This window comes from Lutra lutra, chromosome 2, assembly GCF_902655055.1.
Source record: "Lutra lutra chromosome 2, mLutLut1.2, whole genome shotgun sequence".
Lineage (NCBI taxonomy): Eukaryota > Metazoa > Chordata > Mammalia > Carnivora > Mustelidae > Lutra > Lutra lutra.
This window is the reverse complement of record NC_062279.1, coordinates 37,685,863-37,702,381: the sequence shown is the minus strand read 5'-3', so window position 1 is coordinate 37,702,381 and position 16,519 is coordinate 37,685,863. Positions and strand designations below refer to the sequence as shown.

Below are 16,519 nucleotides of genomic sequence, written 5' to 3'. Positions count from 1 at the left end.
TTTCTTAGAATTTATGAGCCTAGGGGAAATAATGGTGTTTGATTAGATGAGAGATAATAGAAATAACAAATTACAGGAGAAGGTGCTAGTCACATCTTGGGTCAACAGTTTGTTTAGTCAAAAATGTATTGAAGCCGCAATGTGCCTGGGGAGACACGGATGATTTAAAACGAGCCACGTGCTCACCCTGCATACAGCTGGTGACTTTAATCTAGGTCAGTGGCTCTCAATCTGACTTTGCAGCAAAATCACCTGGGGAGCGTTTTAAGAACAGAAATAGCAGGTGACCAGCCCCAGAAATTCTGAATCGTTAAATCCAGGGGCCTGGATTTTAAAATGTTCCCCAGGAGATTCTGATAACAGGAGGTTTGCAAACAACTGCACCGTGGAGGTATTCCACATTTATCAGTCAGGAAAGATGCTCTTAAATAACACTTCTATTGACTATGGCTCCCATGGCTCTCTGGGATCAGTAGGATTCTCCAAAATCTTGCAGATGATAAAACCTAGGCATAAATCATAAACATGGACAAATTGCAGGAGAATAAGAAGAGAAGGTAGTGATAGGAAGCAGAAGGTTACCTCCTGGTAAAACCTAGAAATATCAAAGTAGACACCTATCAGACTGAAATCTAAGGAAAGAAATCACAGAAAATGTTATCTATACACCGTGTAAATATTAAAATTCAAGAGTAATTATACCCTTCTCAACATATGTCCTTACTTGGTCATGATTTTTCAATTAGGGACAGAATTAATATAGTAAGAAAAACTCTAACTGCCAAAAACCAAATCCTTTTTAAGTCTTCTATTAAAAAGTGCCATCAACAGAAGATCCGACTGTAACATAAGAAGCGAGCCCCACAACTGATGTTCTTCACGGTTAACTGCGCAATTTCATAAGGACATCCATTACCAGGCCCAGAGAGGTCGGGACCGAAATCTATATTTTTTAAAAAGCTACCTTGAACTCAAACTTGCCGCTGATGATTCTTAGGTACAGTTGAGATTATCTCAGTGGCCGCGTCATTGCACGGATGTTGGCACGTCAAACTATTACGAGCTAACCCCAGCAAGGACCCTCAGCCAGAAAAGAGGCAGCCTATTCAAAAACATAGATGGATCCACAGAAAGTTGTTTTCCTTGCCTTCTGCCTTTGGCAACCATGATTAATGATCAAAACTTTTACACTTTTGTTTTATTTCAGAGAAATTCCTGCCACATGTGGGATAGCTTCTGATCCAGTAAGAAGTCCCACTGTGGGTGGTGGTTGAGTTTTTTATTCCCATTTATTTCTAGTCTGAGCTCAGACATGGGCCAGTCAGATCTAAGTTTTTTCCCCCTGACAGATGAAATCTAGAGATAGGAAAGGAATTTGCGGAAGGCACAGTTGGGAAAACCCCCAGAATTCCTGCCTCGATCTGCTGGTATTTGCTCAACACCAGGCTGCTGCTGCCCACAGATGAGGACATAGAGGTTCCAGAGCAGAAACTGCTATGCTCTCTTAGGACTCTAAATGGTGTACATATGTGCACATGTATGTGGGTGTGTGCACATGTATGTACATGTGTGTGCTTGTATTTGTATAAGTGTATATGTGTATGTGCATGTATATATGTGTGTGATGTGTAAATGTGTATGTGTATATGTTATTGTGCATAGAATGTGCGTGTGTGTGTGTGTGTGTGCATGTATGTGTGTTTGTGTGTGTGCACACGGGAAACCAGTGTGTGTAAGGGGAAGGGGGGAAAAGGTGGCTACAATAAAACTCTTCTGACTACTCAACAAAAGTATTCCTGACTTTTTTGGGACCACTGCTAACCCATATTGGAATGGGATGTTTATTTCCCAAATTCTGTAAGGCAGTTTTGCTAATCTTGGGCACATACCTTAACATAGAACACATTTGTGTATGTCTGTCGTAATCACTTAAAACAGCTAGAAACTTCGTAGAAAAGTTATTTAAGTGAAGAGAGAGCTCAGTAGCCATTTCTTTATAATATCTGTTATATAATAAGGCTCATTAAAAGGTCAAAGTGTTTACAATTTCTAAAAAATGTAATAGGGAATATACTAGATGGGGTTTCTGTCTCGCTTTGCAACCCTTTTCCTCATTACCTCTTCCATTTCATCCTCAGCTTCCACACAGCTAAGCATTGATTACCGAGCTGCAAACTTCCTTTGTGGCTTTTCACCTCAGTAGACTGATGGTGAGGCAACCGAGTTCTGGAAGAATCAGTGCAGAATCTAACCATGTGTTGAGTGCATTATTTTTCTTTTCTTTCTTTTTCCTCTTCCTCCTCTTCTTCTTCTTCTTCTTCTTCTTCTTTTTTTTTTTTTCCCAAGTCAGAGAGTGTTGTGTCTTCTCCGTGCCCCACAGTGAGAACCACCAATAGTGTGGTGGAGCTCCTGACGCTTTCTTTCCAAGTTCATGGCTCTTGCCACCTGCAGATGTTAACCTTCATGTCTCCCTGTGCTGGTGGACTGGTTTGGTGATCTGTGGGTGTCAGGATTTCTTCTGAGAGCTTTACGGGATGGATCAATGAGATTAACCTCAGTGAATTTGTACATGGAATCTTGTACCAACCAGGTAAGAATTCAGAACTCTCAGAGCCCCGCAGTGATGTCCAGCTTGCTCCTCTGCAACAGACTGAAGGCTTAGGGCAAACTCTAGCTGGTAAACACCATGATGGACAGGTTTGCCATAGGTGGCACCCTTAGAAACTAAGCGTTTGTGACCACCACATCGCACATAGTTCTGATATATGGCATGATATCAGATTGCTTCTTCATCCAAAGCTCCTGGATGTACTTGTAAGCACCCATGTTTGCTGACCTTTGAGCTAAGGGCTGCAGCCAGATGTAAAGGAATGCATTATTTTTCAAAATATTAATCATATATTTTCCTAGAGTCTGATACTTAGTAGTTTGGCAGTAAGTGTCACTCCTCTATTTAAAGTCCTTAATGATTCTCTGTTACCTTCAGAATAAAATTTAGACTCAAGTTTGTCACTTAAAACCAAATTGCCTTTCTAATTATTGCCCCCAAATACTTGGGCCCCTAGCCATTCAGAACTGCGTACAGATTCTCAGACAATTCACACTCTTTCCTGCCTTCTTGCCTTTGCAAACATTATTCACAGATGATGAAATAAAATTTTCCCTGTCTACCCTCTTTACTAAATCCTACTTTGAAATTCTCCATGGAATCTTCTAGGATTTCCCGGGTTGGGTTAGATTTCCTCTCCTTCTGCTATTCCCCAAACACACACAAACTCATACGACAGACACCTCCCTGCCGACACACACACCTGTGCCCTCATAACATCCTGTGAACTGCTATCATACATCCCACTGTATTACATTTATTTCAAAACATTTTCAGGTTCCTCTGTTAGGGAGAACAGGGATCCCTTCTGACTATGAGGGCTCACACATGTGTGCTCACTACATTTTTGTTGCATGAGTATATAAGATACAAATTCTGATTTTACTGTACAACTCCCTGGGTGTAAGAAAGGAGTTACCCAAGCAATATGCCATCTTGGGAAACCCCTATGTGGCGTTTAGAAGGGTAATTAAGGTACTCCAAAAGACCACATAATTCCTAGACCATGGCTTCATTATTCATTTATCAGTTGATGCTCTCCAAGGGAACATCAACTGTATCCTCTGACTGCCCTCTAACAATGGGGGAAAATAGCAGTCATTCCTCTATCCTGGGCCTCTTTCTCAGTAAATCCCATCTGTTGGAGTGTGCACAAGCACACAGCCTCTGGCGTGGGCCACAGTGATGAACAGAGGAGTTCTCCTCTGCATGAATAAACTCTTGAATCCATAGTTTCTGATTTCCCCCAATGAGCAAATGGAGACCCAAAATGTTGACGGACAACTGGAAGAGACATTAGAGGTGACCTTTTGTTCCAAGTGTTAACCCAAGTTATCTGCAGTTATTTTAACTGCAGACTTGAAAGGCTACATCTAAGAGCCCTTGACACAATTAAAATGACTAAACCATGAAACTTTCCCATATAAAACAAGTGCCAAATAAACAGACAAGGAGACAAGAGCAGATAAAAGTGATTTCTCAGAGGCCATGCCTTCCTGTCTTCCTGACTTATTAGCTTATAAGTAATTGTCATTTTATAGGAAAAAAGGGAAGCTAAGCTTCTTCTAGAGAAGCAGTGTAACCTTGTGCAAGGAATGAGGCTTTGGAGCCGGAATTCCCGGATGTGACTCCTGGCCTCACTAGCTGTGTGCTCTTGAGCATGTCACTCCAACTCTCTGGGCTTCAGTGTCATTACACTATTCACACGTGCTCTCATGTCATAGTAGTGAGTGATTTAATGCATAAAAAGCACTCAGAAAGTTGTCTCAATGAAATGAGGTTGTTATTATTATGGTGCCAATAAGGCAAAGGTTATTAACGACCTCTTTCACCTTTTTGTTTTTGCTTTTAGATCTTCTATTACAATGAAGTGCCTTGAAATATATTTGGCCATCCCTGGGCCATAGAAGGATCTCTGAACTGAACTAGTCATACCTGTTCAGATGATGTTTATTTTCATCTCACATTAAATGATGAAAGTATTATGAATCTAAAAATCACCCTGATAAAATCCCATTGATTCTAACTTTTGTTGTCTCTGAAGGGGAAAGCCAGCTTGATTCTGGCAAATCTACTGGAATCCTTCTCCACAGTGTTGTGGATCATATCCCAATTGCTTTCTAATTTGTTTCCCATGTTATAATCTAGCAATCAGAAAATAATGATAATATACTGCAAGAAAACTAAGTTAGTGCATGCTAATTTGCAAAGTGGGTAAGATAAGCATTGTACTCTCTTGAAAACAACAGGGGTGGAGCATAGAGTTATGCATCAGTGTAATAAATTCAACCTTTTGATTAGGTTCAGCATCCAAAATGCATTTAAAGTCTTTAGAAAGAAAATGAGTTAAACATTTTCATAGGAATATGGTAGCTATCCTGGAGGAATAAGTTACCAATTTCCTTCCCAAGCAGTTTGTTGATATCTTTTGGGGATTCTAGATAGAGAAACTGGGTCACTAACAGGCCAGGTCCGAGGCAGAAGCTTATACTTAGCATGGGCGGAGACTTTAGGTGAGATCATTAAGCAAGCTCGGTTTGCAAGCATGGGGAAAATAAGGTCATGGAACTGAGGACCCCTTCGTAGCCTCTGCTTTGGTAATCCCCAAATGCCATGATGAGCTGAGCCTTCCACCTGTCAAAAACTTCCTCTTTTGTTCTTAATTTATATTGGTGTCATGGATGTCTTTGCAAATCTGATAGAAATTATAAACACTTCTCCCAGAAAAATGTACACACACAGGCACACATTTCTGCATATTAATTTCTGGCTTTCGTGGTTGTTCTCATGTTAAAAAATCCTTCTCAGTGGAGTGATTTTATATTATCTTCAGCGAACTTATCAATTAACATTTGAAAAGAGGTCTGACCACTTCATTTCCTTTTTAAAAATGTGTTATTTAAAATCCTGACTTGTAACTCTCCCAGAAGATTTTAGATCATTCACTTGTTTTGTTTTACTATGATCAGCAAGTTTCAGAAACCTCTGTACATGTTCCAAAGTGCCTAATTTCAGGGAAATTCTACTTCTGTCTGCTAGGAAAGAGCAGGAGGCATTGATGTATGCCTTCTTGGAAAGATTTTATTATAATTTTATGAGAAAATAAGCAAAGTGACTGTAATGTTATTCCCATATTGACTTATATGGAATAAACCTTGATGACCCACAGAATCTTGATCATAATTTGGACTCTAACCCCCAAATATATTGGTTTTGGAGAAATAAATGTACAAATGTACATAGCTCCTGTAGCCACAGAGGAAAAATTTCAAAAATATGGAGAAAAAAAAGCTTTTTAAAGTTCACCCTCCATGGACCCATAAACACCATAAACACCATCACTATTGGTGAACCAGTCAATGAATTTCTATGCTTAGGTCTTATATTTTAAAGTTGGGACAGAGAAACATCCTAGATATTTGATGTAAGAATTTGTTTTGAAGAAGTTTGGCAATTAACACAAAGCTACTCTAAAAGCACATTTTACTCTTAAGAGTAAAATCCTTAGGAACATTTATAATAGTTTATAAAAGTTTGTAGTAATAAATATTTACCACTTTACTTTTTCCTTTGAGACCAATCATCACAGACCAAAAGCAGCTAAGTTTATAATAATTTATTAAGGTTGCATATAATTTGTCATGTATAATAAATTATAAAAACCATAGCATCTTCATAAACTATTTAGTATATCATACTCACTTCCTAATGCTTACTGTAATAACTGTAAGAAATATAATTAGATTATATTTTAGCATTAGTTAGAAGATAAAAAAATCATAAAATTTTTTCACAGTACTTTGGATTTAGGAAGGACCCCATTCCTTTAGCTTTTGTGCAATTAGTCTGAAATGTATAAAAACGTTTTACAAACCAGAAACGTTTTACTGAGCTGCTGAAAGTATTGCATAATTTGTAACTAACACCCTTGTGGTGCACTTTTTTTTTTTTCAGCACTGTAAAAAATGCAAATAAATAGTCAATTACTGATCTCTAGGAATCTATACCCATAGACCACATTGAAGCTTGGCAACATTTTGCAACATTCAAATTAAAAATTCAGTAAACATAGGAGCATAGTATTCTCTCTCCTTTTCCCCCTCTCCCTCCTCCCTCTCCCTGCCCAGTTCGGCTAAGGAAAAACAAAGTTCAGGTTGAATTGAAGTCCTAGGGCCTGAGAAAGAGACTCTGGCCGCAATTCTTCCCCAGCTCTCTGTTGTCTTGAGTCTCAGTCCTCATTACATCCGTTCAGACTCCTCTCCGACGCCAGCATCAGTCCTTTCCCCTCAGGGAGAGTCTGCAAATCCTTGCTGAAAGCATTTCGTTCTCCACTGTAACAGCACAGCGTGAAATTGGTTGGAGTCTTTGTAACCAGTTTGCTCTGTTTCTTTCCCGCCTTCGTCGTTCTGATGGAAGAGAAGCTTGCGAGGCAGCCACAATTTAATGCTGCCTGTGCTGGGTCTCACAAACTCCCGTGGTCTTTAAATGTCTATTCTTGGATAATGTCCTTATCCATTCTCTTGTCCTCAGTGAACTTTGATGGAATATTTCCGCAGTTTCAGAAATTGGAAAAGCTTGTCTTTCGTCCTCTTCTTCAGGGCCATCAGCGCTCGTGTTTTCTCCTCCAAATCTTGATCGATGGCAAAAATGATCTTAGCTCGCTCCTCCGCTTTCTTGTCCCCAGAGTTTCTGAAAAGTCTCTGTAGAGATTCTTGGTCTATGTTTTCAAAGATGTTGGCCACGGCTTTCTTACGCGAGGCTGTGTCGAAGTGATAGCCGTGGATGGACGGGCTAACGCGCAGCGAGGTGGACATGATGATGGCTTGGTGGCTTGGCTTTGCTTTCATCGATATGGGAATCTTTGGGAATTCTGCTCCCCAGCTCTCCAGAGAGTCTGTAGCAAAATCATTCTGGGACTGCTATTTAAAGTGTGAACAAAAGCTCCAGGCTCAAATTACACTGGTGACATCAGAGTGATCTCAAGGAAGAATAATCACAGACAGGTTTAACAATTGAGTTGCCAATATCCTGTTCTTGTGCAAAATGTTAAGAGCTGCGCTCCGTGTTGGAGCAGGGATGTGGGGATTTCTTTTTACCACATCTGTGGCAATAGGATTAAAGAGGCTTGAGGCCATCTTTTAAAAATAGCTGAAACCAGGAAAGGGCAAAGGTAAGACACAAACAAAGTGGCTTAGACTCTCAAAGTCTTTCCAAACAACTGCCGAAACAAAGGCTTCTGCTAACTACAGGAAAGTTTTAATTCCCGGAGAAGTCATTAAAGTGTATTCCAAACATTTGGCAGCCCACGCCTGTGTCCTTTGGACATCCCCCATCCAGGGCCACTCCACAGCTGCTAAGAGAAAGCCGAAGAATCAAGGTCATCGATCGGGACTACATCGGATTGTAAAAGGGACTTCACCAACAAAATGCTGACATGACGCAGCCTGAACCTGTGAACTTTCAGAGACTGAGTACAAGAGACAACCTGTAATCACTGAATAAAATTGTAATTTATTATTTATTTATTTAACATCTTTAAAAAAAATTTTTTTAAAAGATGTTATTTTTAAGTCCTCTCTACACCCAGTGTGGGGCTTGAACTCACAACCCCAAGATCAAGAGTCGCACGTTCCACTGACTTAACCAGCCAAGTGCCCCCAAATTGTAATTTAATAAAAATAATAATAATGGACAACATCTCTTTAGTCTTGTGTATATAACAGAAATGCCTATTTTTTTTTTTTTTTTTTTTTAAGTGAAGAAGGAAAGTCAGTCAGGTGCTTTATGGACATAGTACTCAAAAAAAGTAATTTGATGTTTTCTTTTAATATTTATTTTGGCTCTGCCCAGACATAGAGCAGTACCTTCTCTGGAAGAATTTAAATTTGTTCTTCTCACCTTGCATAATGTGCTGCCAGCCAGTGGCTCCATTGGTGTGGAGCACTGACATTCAACCACATGATCGATGTCAGCGCCAGAGGGCCCCAGGGACTCCTCTTAGGGAAGCCGGGCTGGTCTTCACAATTTCCTCTGATCAGTCAAATTAGGTCTAGAATGTGCAAAAGTGGAGAGAGTGTGGAGAAGGTACCTCACTAGAAAATTGAGTTAGAGAATCTTCTTACGTATTCATTCACTCATTCACTCATTAATTCAATCAATATTTATTAAAGCTCTACTTTTAGCTAGAATATTTTTAGGCACTGGAAGCCTAAGAGTAAATGAAACTGAGCCAAACCAAACAAGATCCCCACAGTCACCTTAATGGAGTTTACATTCTACCGAGAAACAGATAATGGAAAAATGTACACTTCTAATCTAGATGATGTCAGAAAGTAATGCCTATTATGGATAAAAAAAAATGAAGCCAAGTTGTACAGGAGAGGAAGGGGAAGGGAGGGTTGAAATTTGCCTGGGATATTCAGAGGCAGCTTCTGCAAAAGTGACACTGTACAAAGACTTGGAGGAGGTGAGGCAGTTAGCCGTGGAGGTCTCTGGAGGAAACGTGTTGTAGGCAATAGGGACAGCAAGTTCAGAGGCTGAAGACCAGAATGTGTGTGGAGTATATGGAGAACAGGGGATCAGTATGGCTGGAGCAGAGTGGCCAGAGAAGAGTGGACAGAGGTGAGGTCAGGAGCAAATGGCAGTGGGATTAGGATAGGAACCCTCTGAAGCTTTTTCACGGATTGAGCTTTTGCTCTATAGGACATGGGTGGCCTCCGAAAATGTGGAGCAGAAAAATGTCATGATTTTACTTATAATCATAATCGTGCCATTTCTTAGTGGAGAACACATTTTAAGGAGACAGGCGGTTGCATGAGGAGCAAGAAGACTAGTTACGTTGCTGTCAAAATAATCCAGGCAATTGGGGCGCCTGGGTGGCTCAGTGGGTTAAGCCGCTGCCTTCGGCTCAGGTCATGATCTCAGGGTCCTGGGATCGAGTCCCACATCGGGCTCTCTGCTCAGCAGGAAGCCTGCTTCCCTCTCTCTCTCTCTCTGCCTGCCTCTCCGTCTACTTGTGATCTCTCTCTGTCAAATAAATAAAATCTTTGAAAAAAAAAAAAAATCCAGGCAAGAGGCGATGCAGGTCCCCACCAGGCGGGTTGCCATGCAGGTGGCGAGAGCTGAGCCGATGTGGGCATATTGTGAAGGCCAAGTCAGAAGGACTTGTTGAAGGCTCTGACATGAGGAATGGGAGATGGACAGGAACCCAGCACTATCTCTTCCTAAAGGATGCTTCTTTGAAAGACATTTCTAGGGGAGCTGGTGTTCAATTCCCCAACCATGGCCATGGCTGTCTTCTCCAGCTTTTCCATGCAAGGGCCCTGCGATCTGCTGCCAAAGACTGCGGGCTACTGGCACACCATGGTGGTGATTAAAAATATGCTCATTTTCCTCACTGTTAAAAATTGTTATTATTATGTCAGCAAGGATTTTTACTGAATTTTTATTAGATGCCAAACACAGTGTCCCAACATTACACAATCCACCTTCATGTTGTCACTATCAGTAAAAGGCTTCACCGACCCTGTCATCCTGTGCTCTTTCTTGAGGTGATGCTTACAGGCTCATGCTTGTACTCACTGACTACTCCCAAATTTTAATTCCTCATTTATTTAACTAAATGACCAATACAAATATATGCAAATACCTTTGTATATTTACATATAATATAAGCAAATATATTTGTACATTTACATATATGCAAATATGGTACAAATAGCTGTTCAATTATAAAAGTCAGAAACCCAGCTATAATCTTTGATTTCTCTCTTTCTTTTTTCTCCTATCTAGATCTTTCTCTATCTCCCTCTCTCTCTATATATACACACATATATATTTATATATAAATTCTATATAAATTCTATATGTGTCTGTGTGTGTATATTATATATATATATTTTTTTTAATCTAAAAAAATATTTCTAAAATCTATCCCCTTTATGATGTCCCCAGATGCTCAGCTGTCAGCCACCTTCAGGGACTGCCACCACTGAAGAAAGTCACCCTCCTCCTGGTACAGCTGCATCTAGTGACTGATCAGCAGGAAGGAGTAAGGGCCCACTGCCCTTCCCCCAACTCTGAGGGGTCATGCACACTTCAGAGAATCCTTCAGGGTCAGTTGAAACCTCCTTCTGGCCAAACCTGGTTTTTCCCCCATCGGAAGGCATTGATCCCAAGAGCACTCTGTGATAAATCACCTTGCCTGCTGATCTCCCTCTGGGGATGTGCTTCCTTGGAAGGAAGCCTAGGCTATGATACCCTGTCTTCTCCCGCCCCCCGCCACCGGACTAAAGCCAAACCTCTTTCCTGGCATTCCTGCTTCCACTCTTGCCTTCATTCTCTACAAAGCACCCAGAGCAATAGTTTCTAATAAGCAACCAGGTCAGACCACTCTTGCTGTTACTCTTAAACAAAGCCCCCAAATCTTAACATAGCCTTTTTGAGGACAACCTGCTCTAGTTCCTGCGGACTTCTGCAGCATCATGATTTGTCACTCTCCCTCGTGCTTTTATGCCTTCCAATTCCTTGAATGCACCATACTCATTCCTGCCATGGGGCTTAACACACATTTTTCTTCTTTCCAGAATGTTCTTTTTTACATTTTACTTCAGCTAGGTAATACCCATTCATGCATAAAATCTCAACTAAAAACTACTTGCTCAGAGCAGCCTCCTCTGTTCTCTGGTTCTTTTAGACTTAGATCAGTTCTCTTTGCCAACATAAACTCATTAGTCCTTAGTAGCACTTACTACAATTTGCAAGTGTACGTTTATTTTTCTAAGTATTCATTAAAAGTCTACTCCACCAAGAGCAACAATAAGATCAATCTTCCTCATTTCTGTGCCTAAATTAGCTCCTGGATCACTTAATTGTTTTTTCATAGTAATATTAAATAACATGTTTGTAATCCTGTTTAACTCCATAACAATGCTTCATAGTAGGAACTATTATAATTCTCATGTTAGAAATAAGAGAACTGAGGCATTGACAACTGACTACCTGTTGTGGGTGATTAATGCCCCCCTAAAAATGTCCATGTTCTAGTCCCTGGAACCTAAGAATATAAGCCAAAAGAAAACTTCTATTGCAAAAGGGACTTTTATGGTGAAAGGAAGTTTGCAGTTATAAATAAGTGAAAGAACTTGAGATGTAGAGATTATTTTGGTTGAGATCTTGAGATGTAGATCTCAGAGATCCTGAGATGTAGAGATTATCCACGTTGTCTCATGTAATTTTAAACGTCTTTACAAGAAAGGGAGGAAGATGTTATGCTGCTAGTTTAGAAGAAGCTGGAGGAAGGGTCCATGAGCCAAGGAAGGTAGACGGCCTCTAGAAGCTGGAACAGGCAAAGACACAGATGTCCTCTGCATCCTTCAGAAGGAATATATCATTGCATACCCACTTTAGATTTCTGGCCTCTTGAACTGTAAGATAATAAATTTGTGTTGTTTAAAGCTCCTAAATTCGTGGCAATTTGTTACAGTGGCAATAGGAAACTAATTTCCTCTGCAAATCCTTCAACTATGATGAGACAACTTGAACCCAGGGCTATTTGACACACATTTTCCCTCTTTCCAGAGGGAAGCCCATGATTTTAAACTCTCGACTGTATTACTCTCAAATCAACCATGAGCTCTGTCATCAAAACCCCTGAATAATGTTTCTACGTGACATTGAGCAGTTCTTCTTGAGTGTTGCCTAAAAGCATTCAGATGCATTTGAGAGATTAAGGAGTTTCAAAATTGCTTGGAGGACAAGACCATCCACAGGGAAACAATGTCAGTTTCTGTTTCCCAGAAATGCAACACAAACCTTAAGGTTGCTATTTACTGATGCTCTTTGCCAAAGGTAAATCCATGCGTGCCTGGAAAGCCTTTTACAGCTATCACCCTACTCATTCCCTTCTTTAAGTATTTTCAGTGAATGATGTGGATGACAGGATCTAAAAAACTACTGGCAAAGATTCCCAAATTGCATGTGGACAGGACCATATCATATAGAAATCTTACAGAATGTTTGCTTTCGGTAGTAGAGACAGGAGATAATGAAAGCTATTTGGAAGAAGCGGTGTCTGATCTCCTATAGTTTCCTCTGGGCATCAGCTTTGCCGGATGCTTTCATCATACAAAGAGACTGAGTTTCTGTTTGACAGCAACAGATGCGCTTGGATGGTTTTGTGTCTGATAAAGCGATCTGTGAAAACAAGGGGAAAGAAGGAAACAAACACTAAGTGACTTCTATACCTTGTTATTCTCTGTGTAATAACCACATGACTCTTCATAACAACACTGAAGGAAGGTATTATTGACTTTCATTTTGACCACAGAGAGGGAACTGGGCTGAACAACCTGCTCAAGGTGAGTGGTGAAAACAGCATTCGTTTCCAAAATTTATTTATTTATTTTTAATCCCCAGAATCTCTTCGGGGAAGGTTTTCCTAAACTTTTGCTGCATTATTTGCCTCTCGCGTTCGCATGACCAGGAATCTAAGTTTACCTTTTTAGATCAAAAATTATGACCTACCATTAAATTTATTAAAGCACCATGGATAGAAAGGTATAATGACTGCAGCATAGCATGAATCTAACAAATATATTACATGAGTCAGTGAAAGAAAGCGAGCACACAGAATTTTACTTCGAGGCTGGTTTTTGTTACCAACTGTCCTCCCTAGCAACTTCCTAAATATGAAGCATAGAGAGACCAGCAACTGGAACTTTTTACCTTATACTTGAGTTAAATTATCCTTGGACATTTTTGTTTTCACAACAAAAATTTCATACTGTATTGCAGTTTACAAGGTGCTTTAATATATATTGTCTCATACCGAATAAGGGACAGGAGAGGCAAGGTCTGGAGAGGCTTGTAGGGGGCTACTTAACCAGGATCCCAGACGTGGAGAAATATTATTGACGAGATATTAACCAGAGGGAAGAAAACATGACAAATCTACCTTGTTTGTCTTTTGATATTTATATAAATTTACAAATCCATCTTGTTTGTCTTAAATGTTATGGACAGGATATTTACCAAGTTCCCTGGTCAGTGTTCTATACAGACAGACCATAAAAGCCCTCAACGACAGCCCATTCGGGACCCCTCTCATTATAGAGAGCTTTCCCCCCTTTCTCTTCTGTTCTTACCTTCACTTAAAAAACTTTCACTTTGCATTAACCTTTTGTCAACCAGACTCACTTTTCCACTCTGGGAGACAAGAACCCCGCAATCCTGTAACAATATGACTTTCACAACCTCTCTGGTATCATTGTTCCTATTTTACAGATGAGAAAACTGAGTATCACAGAAGTTAAATGTTTCCGACAATCTTGGAGCTACTTAAATGACAGAGCTGGCCCTAGAACCCTCATTTTCTCATCTTAAATCTTGTCGTATAGCTTCCTGATTATGTTCATTATTTACTTACTCCTATTGTTTGAAAGTTCTACCAAACTCTCATTTTTCTTTTCATGTATCTATTCAGTGATTTAGAGATGCATTCACACACAAAGTGTTGAATGCCTACTATGTGCTCTATGCTTGTGGAATACACTGGGGCTATTGGACACAGTCCTTATGTTTGTGGAACATGAGGTCTAGAGAAGAAAAGAGACTTTGGATAAATAAATAAACATATAAACTTTATGAAGAAAATTTTCGTAAGTTTTAGAAAATGAAAATCAGGTGATATAAAGGAGAAAACAAGGTGAGGTTTCATTTTAATTGTTCTGCTTATGAAAAGTCTTTCTTAAGAAGAGACATTTCAGCTGAGACTGGAAGTAAATATTGAAATTAACACAGAGAGGAGCAGAGCCAGGAGCTTTGGATGCAGAAAAAAGGTCTGTGTAAAGGCACTGGGGTGAGAATGAGTTTGAAGGACAGGAAAACAGACACAAAAACAATGCAGGCAGGAAACCGGAAGCAAGAAGGAGAGGAGAGAAAAACTAGATGGGTAGGCAAAGGGCCCACTGCTGTACAGAAGAGTGTTGAAGGCCAGGCTAAAGATTTAAATCTTATCCTAAGTGCAATGGGCAGTCTTGCAAAGATTTTAAGTGCGGAGGGGGCTTCTTAATTTATTTATTTGTAATTACTTTGGCCGTTGGTCCATCAAAGACAACTAAAGAGGACAGTTAATGGTTTCAGATAATAAGTAGATTATTCTCAGTGCATTTGGAAAATGAATTTTAAAGAACTTGGCCATGAATTGGTTAGAAGATTGGGTAACAGACAAGAGCTTCAACTAGTCCTGGACTCATTGGTGGGAATGCCTCGCGAGATGGGAAAGGCAAGAGTGCACTTGGATTCAGGAGAAAGATCTGGAGTTCAGTTATGCACAGAGCCAATCTGCATGTGTGGGAAACCGCCAAGAAGATAATTAGAATACATGAATCCAGAGCTCTGAGGAGTCATCTGAGGTGTAATTTTCATTCTTTATCCATTCTCAGCAATAATGGGCAAGAAATCAACAGTGACTTTTTTTTTTTTAAAAAGTTAACGCCACTTATGCATAGCTCTAGAACTCAGCCATGCTCAGCATAAGGTAGGCTTTCAATAAATAGTTTTAGAATTATATTCTATAAGAAAAATCCTGAGGCATATGGAGGGATAAGGAGATATAAAGGTGAAACCATTGGTCAGTGGCTGTGGTGTTTTTTGTGATCTGATATTGAAATAGTCTACATTTTTCTGTACTTGAAACAGCCCTCATTCTTTCTAGTAATTGTTTTAAGGATTTTTATTATATCCCATATTTTTATATAAGGCCTATTCTAGATTTCTATTCCTTTGATGGTTGTGGTTAATCCCTTTTTAAAATTAACCAGCCAACGTTTTTCTTTCAGCACCTTTTATTACACGTACCTTCAATCTTCCATTATTGCAGATGAGAGAAACGGCAGTTTTATTTAGAAACTTTAATTCTGACATTTATTTTTGATCATTGATAGGAGCTAATTATAAATTCTGGAGCAATACAAATTTCAAGATTAAAAAAAAAAACCTGAGGAAATGCATTTTGAAAATGTTTCAGTCAAAATATGGGGAAAAATCCACAACTTTATTGAAAAGAATCCCAGCCAGGACCATTTTTAGGAAGTGCTTCTGCTTTTCCATGTAAAATGAAACAGCTGTCTTTGCTTAACTGTCAGTCTATATTTGTAGTGTTCCCTAAAAAAAGAACTGAAGATAAGCTTTTCTTTTTAAACATTTCAATTAACTGCTCAGTTTCAGATATTGAGCTCTAGTATTTATAGCTTCTTCAGAAAGAAAACACTTGTGAATATAAACTAACATGTTTTTCTCAGGAAGTGAGCATGGGATATTTTTATATATTTATAGTAGCATGTGTGTTCCTATAATCTATGACTAAAGCCAAAATAAGTCATCGTGAACCACCTCCTCCCACTGCAAGCTCCCACCCCCTCAGTGCGTGCTTCTGCCTGAGAGTAGTGACGTTGGCCAGCTTGCACTTTTTCTCAGACTGGAACTATTAACAGAAAGGGTTGCTTCTTACATGGGCTTCCCAGATTTTGTAAGTCATGTTGCAAAGGATACAAGTGGCCACTCCTAACCCTCCCTTTCTGCTTTCTTTTCCTGAGCAGGATACCATACCATCTGGTTCCTCTCCTTACAGACCAGCCTCATTCTATATGGCTTTCTAAGAACTCTATGCAGCCCAAATGTGTAAGGCGCAGAGAGAGAAATCTCATCAGTGAAGGGTCTCAGAGTCACTGAGGGCCAACTGGGGGGCCTTAGAATTCTTCCTAATGTGAAGCAAATCCTTAGCAGAGATAACATATCTCAGTTTAAATACCCAAGGGTTATTATGTGGAAGAAAAATTAGGCTTGTCTGAGAAGTGCCTAGGGGTAGCAATAAGGCCAGTACAAAAAGTAAGCTCCAGGAAGACCGATTTT

General features: G+C 39.7%; 1 protein-coding gene and 1 pseudogene across 1 annotated transcript; both read right to left on the bottom strand.

Annotated features, from left to right (window-relative positions):
- Positions 1 to 2,346: 2,346 nt before the first annotated feature.
- LOC125094027 (60S ribosomal protein L15-like) lies at positions 2,347 to 2,826 on the bottom strand (annotated as a pseudogene).
- A 3,383-nt stretch (positions 2,827 to 6,209) lies between these two features.
- TCIM (transcriptional and immune response regulator) lies at positions 6,210 to 7,609 on the bottom strand. Its single transcript, XM_047717167.1, has one exon. The coding sequence runs from the start codon at positions 7,453 to 7,455 to the stop codon at positions 7,135 to 7,137; it is 321 nt and encodes a 106-aa protein (XP_047573123.1). The 5' UTR covers positions 7,456 to 7,609; the 3' UTR covers positions 6,210 to 7,134.
- Between the last annotated feature and the right edge of the window lie 8,910 nt (positions 7,610 to 16,519).

Excerpts from the sequence above, each read along its gene's own strand:
- TCIM (XM_047717167.1), bottom strand. The coding sequence starts at position 7,455 with ATGAAAGCAAAGCCAAGCCACCAAGCCATCATCATGTCCACCTCGCTG.